The 15,237-nt window shown below is 41.0% G+C and overlaps 2 protein-coding genes and 1 pseudogene across 2 annotated transcripts; 1 reads left to right on the top strand and 2 right to left on the bottom strand.

Moving 5' to 3' along the window:
• Positions 1-843: 843 nt before the first annotated feature.
• LOC136495809 (uncharacterized) lies at positions 844-6,070 on the top strand. Its single transcript, XM_066491634.1, has 3 exons — positions 844-1,444; positions 4,718-4,757; positions 6,043-6,070. The coding sequence occupies exons 1-3, from the start codon at positions 844-846 to the stop codon at positions 6,068-6,070; spliced, it is 669 nt and encodes a 222-aa protein (XP_066347731.1).
• An 857-nt stretch (positions 6,071-6,927) lies between these two features.
• Positions 6,928-9,362, bottom strand: LOC136495808 (uncharacterized). Its single transcript, XM_066491633.1, has 3 exons — positions 9,272-9,362; positions 7,562-8,064; positions 6,928-7,098 (listed from the first exon to the last, which is right to left on the bottom strand). The coding sequence occupies exons 1-3, from the start codon at positions 9,360-9,362 to the stop codon at positions 6,928-6,930; spliced, it is 765 nt and encodes a 254-aa protein (XP_066347730.1).
• A 1,368-nt stretch (positions 9,363-10,730) lies between these two features.
• Positions 10,731-14,777, bottom strand: LOC136495807 (uncharacterized; annotated as a pseudogene).
• Positions 14,778-15,237: the final 460 nt, after the last annotated feature.

Genomic DNA, 15,237 nt, shown 5'->3' with positions numbered 1-15,237 from the left:
ACGGGTAAGTTAAGAGAATTAGTTGATACAGCGGTTAGGAGGCAGGTAAATATCTTGTGTACAAGAGACTAAATAGAAGGGACAGAAGACGAAGGAGGTGGACAATATTGGCTTCAAGCTCTAGTACGCAGGGACATCTTCAAATATAAATGGAGTAGGAGTTTTAATTGATAAGAGCCTCAAGGATGGGGTGGTGGAGGTGAGAAGGCAAGGGGATAGGATCATATTAGTCAAACTTGTCGTTAGTGATATGGTCTTGAACATAATTAGTGCTTATGCACCCCAAGTAGGCCATGATGAGAGTGCTAAGAGGCAATTTTGGGAAGACTTAGATGGCTTGGTTAGAGCGGTACCTAGTAGCGAGAAGCTCTTCATAGGAGGGGACCTTAATGGCTATGTCGGTTCAACAAGTGCAGGTTTTGAGGTGATTCATGGAGGTTTCGGTTATGGTAGTTGGAACCAGGAGGGAGAGGAGATCCTAGCCTTTGCTACGGCTTTTGATCTAATGATAACTAACACTTTCTTTAGGAAGAGAGAGTCCCACTTAGTGACCTATAGGAGCGGATATTCCTCTAGTCAGATCGACTTTGTTCTTACAAGAAGGGGGATAAACACGCTTGCGTGGATTGTAAGGTGTTGCCAGGTGAATGCGTGGTTTCTCAGCACAAGCTAGTGGTGGCTGACTTTCGCTTTCTGGTATGAGCTCATAGGGTTAAACAAGCCAAGATTGTAAGAACAAAGTGGTGGAAATTAGAAGGGGAGGCATCAAAGGTCTTCAAGGAAAGAGTTATTAAAGAGGGGCCTTGGGAGGACGAAGGACATGCAAACAACATGTGGGAGAAAATGGCAACATGCATTCGGAAGGTTAGGGCAGAGGTACTTGGAGTGACCAAAGGAAGTGGATGCGACTTGAAAGACGCTTGGTGGTGGAACGAAGAGGTGCAAAAGGCTATTAAGGAAAAGAATGAATGCTATAAGCATTTGTACCAGGACCGGTGTGCAGACAACATAGAGAAGTACAAGGTGGCAAAGAAGACTGCAAAACAAGCGGTGGGAGAGGTGAAGGGGCGGGCTTACAAGGGTCTTTATCAACGCCTGAATACGAAGGAAGGAGAGAAGGACATCTATAGGATGGCGAGGGCTCATGATAGAAAGACGAGGGACTTCAACCAAGTCAAGTGCATCAAGGATGAGAGGGAGCAACTCTTGGTGAAGGAGGATGAGATCAAACATAGATGTCAAGAGTATTTTGATAAGCTGTTCAATGGGGAGAATGAGAACTCCACCGTTTGGTCGGACGACTCGTTTGATGACACCAATAGACGCTTTGTGCGTAGGATCCAAGAGCAGGAGGTTAGAGAAGCTTTGAAAAGGATGAAAGTGGGTAAAGTGATGGGATATGATGGTATTCCGATCAAGGTGTGGAGGTGCCTTGAGGATTTAGGTATAGTATGGCTATCGAAGATGTTCAACAATATCTATCGATCGAACAAGATGCCGGAGGAGCAGAGAAGAAGCATATTGGTACCAATCTACAAGAACAAGGGAGACATCCAAAGTTGCACTAATTATAGGAAAATTAAGTTGATGAGCCACACGATGAAGCTGTGGGAGAGAGTTATAGAGCATCGACTGCGAGGAACGACGCGGGTATCTACGAACCAATTCGGTTTCATGCCCGAAAGGTCAACCATAGAAGCAATTTTTCTAATAAGACAAGTTATGGAGCGGTTCAGGGAGCAGAAAAAGGACCTACACATGGTTTTCATTGACTTGGAGAAGGCCTATGACAAGATACCAAGGAATGTTATGTGGTAGGCGTTGGACAAACATAATGTCCCAATGAAGTATGTTACCCTCATTAAGGACATGTACAACAATGCCGTGACTAGTGTCCGAACAAATAATGGTAACACAGATTACTTTTCGATTAAAATAGAACTTCATCAAGGGTCAGCCTTGAGCCCGTATCTTTTTGCCTTGGAAATGGATGAAGTGACGAAGGACATTCAAGGGGATATCTCTTGGTGTATGCTTTTTGTAGACGATATAGTGCTAGTTGATGAAAGCCAGGCAAGAGTAAATAGGAAACTAGAGCTGTGGCGGCAGACCCTAGAGTCCAAAGGTTTTAGAGTAAGTCGAACTAAAACAGAATACATGAGATGCGACTTTAGCAACGCTGCACATGAGGAGGGAGGTGCCTAAGAAGGATACCTTCCATTATCTAGGTTCGATGCTATAGAAGGATGGAGATATTGATGCAGACGTTTGCCATAGGATCAAAGCAGGGTGGATGAAGTGGCGCCAAGCATCTAGCTTTCTCTCTGACAAGAGGGTACCACAAAAGCTTAAAGGCAAGTTTTATAGAACGACGATAAGACCTGCTATGTTGTATGGAGCAGAATGTTGGTCTACGAAAAGACGACATTTCCAACAACTGAGTGTCGCGGAAATGCGTATGTTGCGCTGGATTTGCGGTCACACAAGGATGGACCGAGTTTGGAATGATAATATACGTGATCGCCTAGGGGTAGCACCAATTGAAGAAAAGCTTGTCCAACATCGGTTGAGGTGGTTTGGTCATGTCAAAAGGAAACCTTCAGAGGCACCAGTGCATTGTGGAGTCTTAAGTCGAGATACTAACATGAGGAGAGGTAGAGGAAGACCGAAGTTGACATGGGAGGAGGCAATAAAAATAGATCTGAAAGGATGGGATATAGCTAGAGATTTCTGTTTGGATAGGAATGCTTGGAAAGCTGCTATTGACGTGCCTGAATCGTGACTAGGGACTCATGTTGGGTTTCAACTCTAGTCTACCCAAACTTGCTTGGGACTAAAATGCTTTGTTGTTGTTGTATTTTATCATGTGCTCCCATGTGCCTTCCCATCAAATACATTCATCAAAATGTGCATGCAAAAAGCAACCAAAAATATGGATGGGTATATAATACAAAGATGCATGTTCATGCAAAATTTGAGGTCAAAAAGAATTTTATGCAAGGGGAAACCAAAAAAAAGGGAGAGAATGAGCATGCAATTGAAATGGGTTGCATGCTGATTTTCCTTCTCCTTGCACAATAGTTTGTTCAGCCTCAAATTTTTCATGAACATGCATCTTTGCATCATCTACCCACTCATATTTTTGTTTGATCTTTTTCATGGAAATTTTGATGGATTTTTTAAGTAGGAGCACAGGATACAAACTCCTTCCATTTCCCTCACTCAAGATACCCCTCAAGAATTGTTTTTCCTCCCAAGAGTCTACAGATGATTGATGTTCAGTCTGACACTCAGAAGGCTGCACAGCATCCTGAGATGAAATAACCTCCTCCAGTCAGCTTCTGATGCATTCAATCCAGGGTGACTACTTTAGTACTTTATGCCTGCAGAGAAATAGCCTGAATTGAAACTAACTTCTAACTCAGAAGAGAGAAGGGATAGCATGCACCCTCAGCTCACAGAAGGTTTTATTTCTGAGGAATGTCCTGATTTGGGAGATGCCAACATAGAAAGTAAGGAACATGATCAGATGGGGGAGGATGCTAGAGGAGTGTTTGTGGACATAGTAGATGAAGATAAGGAAGAATGAAAAGTTGTAGCAGCAAGGAAGAGTGTAAGGGCTCCAAAACAGGGAACCAGATGCTGGAGAAAGTCATAAGGACTTCTAATTCCATAAACCTTGGAACTACAGGTACGCAAACTGCTAACTTTAATACTTTCGCTGTCTTCAATTTTGTTGACGATATTCTTGAGAACATAGCATGTGACATTAATTTCAGGGTTAGCAAGGAAGAGATTTTTCAGAACTTTAACTACAGATCAAACCAATAAACTATTTTGAATCAGAATCATTCACTGGGAGATAATTTGAGATCCTTTTCATTACATCCCTAATTCCCCTGATCCCAAGATGGAGATTATATATAACTACTACAATAGCTGCATGCAGGGAGTGCAGAATGCTTGGAATGGAGGGAGACTAACTGAAAATGATAACATTCTGCTTTAGGCCCCTGAAGAGGACAAGAGTAATTTCTGAAATGGAGAACTGGGCTCCCAGAGGACAAAATCAAAGCAGGGTTAACTTTTTTTTTTAAAAAAGGTAATACCTGGGAAACTCAGGGAGGCTATAGTTCTCCAATATCTCATCAATCCTGCAGTAGATACAAATATATATTATAAAAGAGCGAAGGAATTGAGAACAACTTTTCACCTAAAATTTCTTACCCACCTCATATCAAGACCCTTGGATGATTTATTATGTTTAGATCTAACGGTGTATATTAACTTAATTGTGGGCTACATTAAAATCTTACTCTTACGCAGGACGTCTTACGCGTTCCTGCCGTGGAAATCGTCTCCGTCACCCTCTGTGGCGCTGTTTTTTTTTTTCACCCGTCGGTAGGGTACCCGCCCGTGAACCCACGCGTGGCTCCTTCTTAATCAATACCAAAGCAGTCTGGTTCGTGCATGCCTCCGCGTGCCGACAGGTTGAGAATTGAGATCCGATCTCTTCATCAAGCTAGCCTAAAAAGAAGCGTCGGCCGTCGCGCCGTCTCCCTGGGCGGCGTCGCCGCCTGGCTCGCCACCACCATCAGTCGTAAGTACCATGCTGTGCTGTTCTACGTCGACATATCTACTCGCGTGTGTGTGCTACTCAGCTGTTCGCGAGTGTCTGTGGCTGATTTGCTGTGCCCCAAACTCCCAATTGCTGCAGGTGCAGACGCGGCCAATCCATTGGTCAAGCACGTCAAGAGGTACTAAACCGTATCCTGCTCTCTCCGCCAGAAAGCACTTTTTGAACTGGATTGCTGCGGGCTGTGGCATTTGACCTGCATAACACCTTTATTGCCTCTTGCTGTCCATGAACTGCTACTGTCAGGAAGAAGCTGGAGTCTTTGGAGACCAACGTTCCGGCTGTGTCCTGCTGACTATTGACCAATTCATTGGTCTAGGTAATTCACAAGTAGGATGGTCAGTATCTCACGATATATCATCTTATTTGGAACCTCAGCAACCTTGGGCTGATGCAAATAAGTATATACGGTATTTACTGGAATTTCAAAATTGTCATAGTGCAATATAATTTCTAGAAAATATACCTACGTGTATAGATCGTTGCAAATTGACGTACTAATGTTTTGCTCTTTATTTAGTTACAAATTCCAAAATAGATTATGTTTGATAATATTTGTCTTTATATATATATATATATATATATATATATATATATATATATATATATATATATATATATATATATATATATATATATATATATATTACTAGATTGGATAGCTAGGTTTGAAGATGAAATTGATTGTAACTCCATGGAAATTATGGACCATCGATAGCCACTGGTTTGTAGGGGCAAGCCACATTGAGATCAGGGGGTGCAACTGTACCCCCTTAAAATGGTAAAACAATGATTTGTCTAATTACTCACCATATATATACCCCTGCGGCACATGACAAGACTACAAGAGCCATCCCTTCTAATTTACTCTAGCTTCACCACTACTGATTTGAGTTCTTGCTTGAGTTTCCAATGCCTTATTCAGTAAGCCAATCCGAGTTTTGGCCAAAACAAAGCTACTGATCTCACCACAAAGAGGACAAAATCTATTATATACATGGATGCTCATCACTGCCACGACCTCAGGCGGATCCACGTCGTAGTCCAAGATAATGATTTGCAATTAATTACTCCGATTCTCTATTATTAGCGTTTTATGATGACAACCGTGCTAAGAGACCTTGTTGTTTTGTCTTCAAATTTAGCAGATCTTTCTTGTGATGTCGATCAGGTTGTGTTTGCTTATAGTGCTTGTGCTGCTGCCTGTGCATTGATGCGATTACTAAGGATTTCATTAAGGTCTTAGCGCATAAAGGCCGATTTATCTCGCTGATTGCAAATTTTTAAGTGTAGAAGGTTGATGTCTTTCACTGGTTACAGATTCAGGTTTAGTTTATTTCACTGATTGTAAATTGCAAATTTGTAAGTGTCATAGATAATTGATTGATGTCTTTCATTGGTTGCAGATTCCCTGGTAAGGCGCAGTTCGTGTAAATCTGCCTGCGGGATCAGCTCCTGCAACAGCTGCTAGTTGCTGAGGTTTGTTCTCCCCATCCTAAGCCATGCTGCCCCATTTTTTTAAATAAGTTGATCTGCCACTTTTTAAATTTTCGTTTGTTATTGCATTGGCTATTGTGCTATATTTTCTATATAAAGTTCTCTTAAATTAGACACAAATCACATTATACAATAACTTTCAAAGAATAATTATGTACCGTACTGTCCCATTTTTTAAAATAAGTTGATCTGCCACTTTTTAAATTTTTGTTTGTTATTGCATTGGCTATTGTGCTATATTTTCTATATAAAATTCTCTTAAATTAGACACAAATCACATTATACAATAACTTTCAAAGAATAATTATGTACCGTAATCCTTCTGTACTTTGTTTCTTGACAATAGGTGCTAGGAACGTAGGCTGCCTCAAGACTATATAACGTGTCTATGCTAACACTCAGGTTGGTGAAGCAGCCCCACTCATTATCACGTTCTGTGGGGGCTATAACAATTAGTTGCTTATGGTGACAATTTATACTGTATTTTGTTTAAAAGTTACATTTTTAACAGTTGTAATCTCAATTTTCAGTTGAATAATTTGTTTATTCCTTTTGCACTATCTCTTAGTATTGTTGCAGTTACTTGGCAATAGATCAAATATTTTTTTTAATGACTTGTGCACCGAATATGATGTGTTTTGAAATTAACATATTGACTTGATTTCCACTCTGCTAGCTTTTACATGATGTAATGGGGAGGACAATGATAATTTATAGACACGTGTGTGTCGCACATGCGTGGCCACTAGTATAAGAAATCACCTCAGATTATCGTTTGTGAAAATCAAACATTCTTACCATCTTGAAAGCTCATCAAATGCTTCCGGGCCATATTCCTCTATGAAATCATCCGCATATAGTATCAGCTGTTCCAAAATTGTTGGCAACACATCTTCAAAGACATGTGCATTAAGCAAGTCCAAATCAGAAAGTTTTTTCAGCTGTTGAGCGCCCACCATTTCATCCTTCATATGAAATTATATTTCATCATGATTAGTAGAACTACATACAGTGCATAAAACAATATAGAGTCAAATCACCTATCTATGCTGCCACTTTTGGAACAGAACAAGGGGATGCGATCTGAACTATTACAACTATTTTGCATTTGCATGTGCAAGGTTTGCATAATTGAAGCCACTTGAGCATATTTCTTGTATTAACCGTTTTAAATTTTACAAAATTGAATTCAGATGCAACCATTTTTGAACTACATAATCAAGTAATGCAACATCACTACTCCCAGATACGAGATCACTGAGTTAGTAACTCTGTCTAGACAGTTGTCATAACATTCAAAATCTGATCTCTACTTTAGTGATGGTTTACGAGTGAAACTTTAAGTATGAAATGGTGTTAGTTTTGACTGCTTTGCAAAGGATATATATAATGCTCAAGCAGGAAAAAGATGCTACAGGATTGACTCACCATTCCTCCTTTAGCACCATGCTGACGGACATGGCGTAAGTATATCATTCCCCCTTCCAAAGTAGGAGGAAAAGGTTCCTCATCTTCATCACCCTTTTCTTCAGCTGACTCCTTTACATCACTTTTTTCTTCATTTGCTGCAGTTCCCTTATTGATGTGGTGTTGATAAACAACTTTATGGACATGACAAGCAGCAGTTGTCACTTTGGGACTCATGACCGGTGTCCTCCAATCCCTCATATCACAATTCAGAATTTGTTGAAGCAATCTCTTTGTAATCCTAGAAATTGATTGATGCGCTGTATAGATATCATCGATAACTGCCAACCTGACCAAAAATGCCTTGAGAGCAGGATGTGCAGTTATAAAGTTGTGAAACTTCTGCAACATACTTGCACCAAATCTCAAATTATCAATGTAGACATTCAGAGACTTCTCGAGAGGCAAGAAAAAACCCGGTAATTGTTCTTTGACGGCATATTCAGGAAGAAAATCAGTAGCAACTCAAGTTGCCTCGTCTTCGGTGTCGTTTCCAAACAAAATGGAGCAGCAATATCAACTTGGAGTTTGTCATTAACCAAAATCTGATCGAGTGCAAACTTTCCATTCCAACTCCTGTCATTCATGTGGTTTGTTGACAACTTTATGAGAAGATTTGTTAGAACTATTCGCCCTATGGGGGTAGTATTTGTAACCTCTAGAGAATAGTCAGTGCACTTGATGGTGTGGGCCTCAGCCGGATGAAAACCGGGTAAACCAAAAAATGCTTTAGCTGGAATCCACCTATACAAATAGAATAACGTGAACATAAAGCTGTTAAGATTAATCAAATTTAATTAGAAGCTTTTAAAGTCAATCAAGCATTCAGACCATGGTTTTATAATTGCCCGCTATAGCTTCGTTATAGCTTCGCTATAGCTTTTCAGACTATCTACCGCTATGCTGTTGCTAATTATTTCGCTATTTCCGCTAATGACATTTTAGCTCCACTAAACACCACTATTTGGTTTCGTCGCGATATATATTTAACACCGTTAATACTGATCAAGATAGATATTAATTCTTTAGTCTAGACTAAAGGACTATAATCTATGCCCCTCTCTCTCTCTCTCCTTTATGTTCTTTACTCATTAAATGATGTAATAAACCACTAAATAATTATTGAATTGTTGAATGTCGAGTGTTGATCACAATAGTACGTTGATCCATATGATAAATGTTCAGTAATATGTTGGAAGAGAGAGATGGAGGAGGGAGGGAGGGAGGTGAGAGCTCGGCGGTGGAGAGGGGACACACTAGGATTTGGAACAAGTGGAAATGAGTGAGTGGGAGGTGAAGCCCCTTGCCCTTATGCCCTTGGGCACTTATATAGGTAATGGCTATTTACATGTGGCCCCTTTGGTGGGGTTGGATTTCACATGACACTACTCTAGCTACTAGTTGGACCTCTTCTAGGGGATATTTAGCCCACATACCTCATGGGCTCCCCCAATAGTAGCCCCTCAGCTAATAGGTTATTGTTGGTACAACATGACCTAATAGATGCCCATAGTAGAAGAGACGCAAATAGAACTCAAACTCTGGTCGCGGGGATCTCCCTTTGCAACCTATGCATGTGCACCTCACTAAAAACATCATCCCAAAACCTTGTGGGAAAATGGGCATGGAGAAAAGATCATGTACATGACTCTAGCCTATACAAGTGCTAACTTAGGAAGCTACTGACTCCAAGTGCTTCTATGTCAATCTCCGAGGTATCTTCATATACGAGCTTCGGCTTCCTCGACCGCTTCTGTGACATGGATTGTTAGGTTCGCTTGATGCATAGGTCTTTACCTTCGTGACCTTCTTGACGTGTAGATCTTTGCCTTTAGGACCTTCTCAATGCATGGATCTTCATCTCTACGACCTTCTTGGCATGCAGATCTTCACCTTTGAGACCTTCTTGTCTAAGGCTTTGCATGGAGAAACGTCTTTTCTTTACAAATGGTTGTTGTCATAGTAGTCATAGCTAAAGGTTTCCGTGAAGCCTCCAAATCATCTCTCATAAGCGTTGGGCAAAAGACTTCACCCTACGGATTGTAGGGTCCTCTAGTATACTCCCCTAGCTCTTGAGCCATTATAGCAGCCAAAGATAATAGTGAATCCCCTCCTACCAAAGTGCTGGTGAAGACGAGCCGTCATAGTTACCAAAGATGTTGGCGAAGCCCCTTATGCCAAAGTTTTGGTGGAGGCAATTTGTGGTGGATGTCGAAGATGTTGGTAAAAGCCCTCCTGCCAAAAGTGTTGACGAAGGCAATGTTGGTGTAGATCCTAAAGATGTCAGGGAAGCCCCTTGTGCCGAAGTTTTGGTAGAGGCAAGTTGTTGTAGTCACTGAAGATATTGACTATGATATATTGTTAGTGCTAACGTTGAAGATTTTGGAGAAGACCCTCTACCTGTTAGAGTCAAAGGTTAGTCATTGCGGTGGCTGAAGATGATATTGAGACCCCTCACGCGCGAAGCATTGGTGTGAGTGAGTTATTGTATAAGCTAAAGTGTTGGTGAAGCCTCTCCCACCAAAGTGCTTGACGGGGCAATGTTGGGGGAGCCCTTGATGTATATGGGCCAAGTCTCCCCTAGAAAAGGCCCAACTAGTAGGCAGAGTAGTGTCATATGAAATCCAACCCATCCAAGGGGCCACATGTAAATAGCCACTGCCTATATAAGTGCCCCAAGGGCATGAAGGCAAGGGAACTCACCTCCCACTCATTTCCACTTGTTGAAAATCCCAGTGTGTTCCCTCTCCAAAGCCGAGCTCTCTCCACCCTCTCTCAACTGTTCGGAACAACTGGTTCCAATATAATGGACTTAAAAACATATTTTCCTAGATATTCTACATGTGCCGCTGGTTCCAATATAATGGATTTAAAACATATACTCCTAGATATTTAACATGTATTTGAGTATTTGTGTTCATAAAATTTTTATCTAGTTAAATATTTTCGTGCATAGTTCACTAAGAATGTTTTCTATAATACCGCTAAATGAATAGCTTCTGCTATATCCCGCTATAGCTTTTTATAGCTTTTGGAGAAGTTCACCGCTAAATATGATAGCCCGCTATTTAAAACATTGATTCAGACTTAATTAGAAGTTGTCATATTCAATAAAACGCAGACTCGAGTCTTACCTCTCAGGATTTGGCATATCACAGATGCGAACACTTAGATATTCAGAATGAAAATCTGGATCACCTAGATTCCCTCGAATAAAGGTTTGGAGTGCATTACTCAGGTTATTCCGAATCCTGAAGCAAACAAATATGTTTATATATATTACGATATAATTGCTACCATAGCACGCGAATAATAAATTTGGAAGTTGAAGTACCTCTCATAACACATGCACAAAGATCTTGCAAATTTAGGATCAAAAGCATAAATATGTTCGTAAAAAACAAACATTTCCTGACATCCCATCTCCTTCATGGCAGCGATAATTGGCTCATAATATACAATGCCATTCTGTTTGTAGCTGACAACAGTAAATATGTTAGTAATATTTTTGGCAACGTAATTTAGAAACCACAGAAAACCAAGACTTTACCTTTCTAAAAACTTAAGAAATTTATCCTCAAATTTCTTGTCTTGACTCCCAGTGAAAAATGATGCAAATTGAGTTTTGAAGTGACCATGAGGCAAAGGGGTCTTTTCTACTGATTTTGAACTCATGGTTACACTTGGAATTGGAGGAACCTGAGTCTTCCCAAGTACTTTAGGAGCAGTCCTTACATCAACATTTTTTCCTAAATTTGACAATCTCAATACCTCCTTCAGAAACTCCCCATCTCCATTAAGCTAGTTGTTTTCAATCGTAAAACAAAACACAATTAGGACAGATATAATCTAAGACAAATGAAACACAGAATTTTTAAATCACGTACATCATTAAAAACCTGCCATGCAATCTTGCTATTTTGGTACCCCACATCCGTTTGAAGGCTGTAAAGAGTTCTATTTTCCTAAAGGGCAAAAAATAAATAAATTCTAGCAGCATATTAACATATTAGAATATCAAGTCCTACAATTGGTAAATTATAATACCTTGAAAATAATGCCGAAATGGTTGTTCCAAAAGAACACAAAAAGGTCTCCATCATTCGTATTCTTTTTTAAAGAGCAGAACCTGTCATGTTTACAATTCCCACATTTAGTTAACAATTAACAGTAGGAGTCAGATTTAAGAATGATATGTGCAAAAGTACACAAAAAGGTCTCCATCATGAGTGTTCCTTTTTAAACTGGATAAGCTGTAATGTTTACAAATCTCATATTTAATTAACAAGTAACAGTAGGAATCAGATATAAGAATAATATAAAGAAGAACAGAAAAATGTCTCCATCATGGGTGTTCTTTTTTCAAAGTGGATAAGCTGTAATTCGTATTCTTTTTTAAAGTGCAGAACCTGTCATGTTTACAATTCCCACATTTAGTTAACAATTAACAGTAGGAGTCAGATACTCAGATTTAAGAATGATATGTACAAAAGAACACAAAAAGGTCTCCATCATGAGTGTTCCTTTTTAAAGTGGATAAGCCGTAATGTTTACAAATCTCATATTTAATTAACAATTAACAGTAGGAAATAGATATAAGAATAATATAAAGAAGAACACAAAAAGTTCTCCATCATGGGTGTTCTTTTTTCAAAGTGGAGAAGCTGCAATGTTTACAGTTCTCACATTTAACTAACATCTAACAGTAGGAATTAGATATAAGAATGATATGTACATACCCATAATCTGTCGACTGAACATTAGCCACCTCTAGAAATCTGCCAATGCGGTCAACTGCAAATAATTCAAAACCCATTAATTAACAAATATATTGAAAAATGGAAATTGTTGACAGATGGAGAAGTAGAATAATCACATTTGCTTTTCTCAGTGTCACTCATAACAGAAGAAGGTCCAGCTTCATTTATCATTGAAATGTGTTTATAATGATCATGGTAAAGCTGATCATAAGTCCTTCCATCAATAGCAGAAAATGTGGCAGCATCTTCCTGTTCACAAACATACCATAAAAAATATTATGCAAAACCTAAGAAAAAACATTGGCATGACCACAATGCGAAATTGATCCATGTAATAGGTGGACAATCATGCTCAAAGACATTTCCCAATCTTCTATCTTCTATATCTAAATAGGAGAGCCCCCACTGCCTGATTATTAAATATTACAGTTGCAATTTGCTATTGACAAGCACAATTATATATACCCACAAATGTCTACAATGCTACAAAATTCCAATAGAAACAAGTAGGGTATCATATAGTAGTTCATAATGAGATGCATACCTCCAAATCAAGGTTTAACACACAGGAATGGTATAAAGGGATACCAAGGGTTCTGAAGATCCGGTACTGTGCTGTATCTTCAAAGCCATCCACACTACACGTACAAAGTATATCGGAATGTATAAATGGAAGCCATGTTACTACATTAAAACCTCGCTTAACCACGCACCTTGAAAATTGGATATCAATATCCAGGCCAGTAGCTGATTGCTCCAATGCATCCACTACCTCTGAATAATCTTCACTCTACAGCACATAGTAATGTCATTAATATTTTTTTTTCAAAAAAAATAATGAAAGCTAGAATTTTGAGTTCAGACCGAACCATCATGTTCCTGAAGACTTCAGCATATACTTTCTCAGCTACGCCCTCCATACAAACTACCATCAAATTTGGCAGAGTGATTCTCCCTTTAAGGATGAGGAAATTTGCTGCAACAGAAGATGACTGACTAAATTGACTAGATTATCAGTTAGGTTGAATGCAAGCAAACATGGGGTTCAGGATCTCACAAATGGCGATTAAGGAGCAAGGCCCATTCTTATCCTGAAGAAGAATTCTATACTTTCTGCCCATAAATCGAATGATCTTTGTGTGGGAAAACAAATTACGCAAAGAGCTAAAGTCCTTAGCATTGGGCCCCTGTGATGATGAATGTGCTACATCCAAAGGTGTATCTGAGCAAGGAACCAACTTCTCTTTTCCTTTATCTGGCAAAAGTGGAGATGAGGGGCCAGATTCGCCCACAGTGGCGGTGGTATTCTCATCCTCTTTCAAAGTACTTTCAAATGCAGGACTCAGCTGAGGGGCAGAATGTGACTGGAGCCTTTGTCCTTCACCCTTTCTTTTCTTTTTGTCCTTATTAACTTTCTTCTTCTTCTTCTTCGAAGCATTCTTAGCGACTCCAGAAACCATCTTAGACTTAGAAGCACTCTCAGTGACTCCAGAAACCGTCTCAGACTTAGAAGCACTCCTAGTGACTCCAGGAACCGTCTCAGTGAGCTCTTCCAGCTGTGAGTTGACTTCCCTAGGGGCAGTGAATTTTAGATTTTGGTTACTGTAGCACTTTCGTTTGTATTTGACAATTAGTGTCTAATTATGGACTAATTAGGTTCGAAAGTTTCGCCTCGCGATTTCTCACTCAACTGTGCAATTAATTTTTTTTTCGTCTACATTTAGTACTCCATGCATATACCGCAAGATTCGATGTGACAAATACTGCGCAAAATTTTTTTGGAAACCTGAAAGCAGCTCTGGTGCCCCCACCAAAATCGCGCATAGCCTGTCGCCAGAAACGGGGATTCTTTTCACCACGAGCGACACAGCCATCGCCAGAATAGACTATCCTCCGTGACTGCCGTCCCAAACACGGCAGAGGATCGACGGGTTCCTCAACCTGGACGGCCGGTCCTTCGACCTGATAGACGGGTCCTTCGTAGACGGTACCTTCGCCATGGGAGGGTCCGACAATATCAACGACGCCACTACCGTGTCATCGTAGCAGATCGGGTGGACGTAGCGTCTCTTTGGTTTGGCAGGCGCCGGCGCCCCGAGCTCAATGGCCTCGGCCTGCGCGCCGTTCCCGACGTCCTAGGCGAGCGCGCCGTCCCCGGCGTCCTCGGCGAGCGCGCCGTCAACCATGGCCCGCGGATCCATCGGGCGTCCTCCAGCCCCCTCCACTGGATGCTGCTCCATGACGGGCGCGCCCTCCCCGGCGGCCTCGGCCTGCGCGCCGTCCACCATGGCCGGCGGATCCGGCGGGCCTCCTCCAGCCCCCTCCACTGGATGCTGCTGCATGACGGGCGCGCCCTCCCCGGCGGCCTCGGCCTGCGCGCCGAGTCCTCCAGCTCCCTCCAGTGGATGCTGCTCCATGACCAAAAGTTGAATTGAGGAGTACAAACGGCGGCGCTAGAGTCTGATTTGGCAACCCAAACCCTAGAGCGGGGACGGAAGGAAAAGGGCTCGGCTAAACCCGCAACTCTGACGCGTGGCCTGTGGGCCAAACGGGCCGGCAGTCTCACCCATCCCGATTTTTTTTTTAAAAAAGGGTTTTTTTTATTGCTACCATTACAATTTTTTTATCGATACAACTTTGAATGCACACAACCTACACATTCCACACTCACACACTGTCAACGAAATACGGTCAGTAGTCTACCGAGAGATATGCCCACGACAGTAGATGAATCGGTGGAGGTGCGCGAGATACAAACTAGATGGTGACACAGGCGCAGAGACAGCGATTTAGACATGTTCAGGCCGTCAACTCGACGTTATACCATATGTCCTGTGTCTTTGGTGGATTGTATTATAAGATATTAGATGAAAAAGA

Source organism: Miscanthus floridulus, chromosome 12, assembly GCF_019320115.1.
Source record: "Miscanthus floridulus cultivar M001 chromosome 12, ASM1932011v1, whole genome shotgun sequence".
NCBI lineage: Eukaryota > Viridiplantae > Streptophyta > Magnoliopsida > Poales > Poaceae > Miscanthus > Miscanthus floridulus.
Note: the sequence above shows the minus strand (reverse complement) of the source record. Positions and strands in the feature narration are given on the sequence as shown.

Excerpts from the sequence above, each read along its gene's own strand:
- LOC136495809 (XM_066491634.1), top strand. The coding sequence starts at position 844 with ATGGCAACATGCATTCGGAAGGTTAGGGCAGAGGTACTTGGAGTGACC. Across the intron at positions 1,445-4,717 it reads GAGGTGCCTTGAGGATTTAG|GTGCAGACGCGGCCAATCCA; the intron begins GTATAGTATGGC and ends CAATTGCTGCAG. Across the intron at positions 4,758-6,042 it reads TTGGTCAAGCACGTCAAGAG|ATTCCCTGGTAAGGCGCAGT; the intron begins GTACTAAACCGT and ends CATTGGTTGCAG.
- LOC136495808 (XM_066491633.1), bottom strand. The coding sequence starts at position 9,362 with ATGTCACAGAAGCGGTCGAGGAAGCCGAAGCTCGTATATGAAGATACC. Across the intron at positions 8,065-9,271 it reads TGGAGTCAGTAGCTTCCTAA|TTGCTACTGATTTTCTTCCT; the intron begins GTTAGCACTTGT and ends AGGCAACTTGAG. Across the intron at positions 7,099-7,561 it reads ATGGTGCTAAAGGAGGAATG|GATGAAATGGTGGGCGCTCA; the intron begins GTGAGTCAATCC and ends TTTCATATGAAG.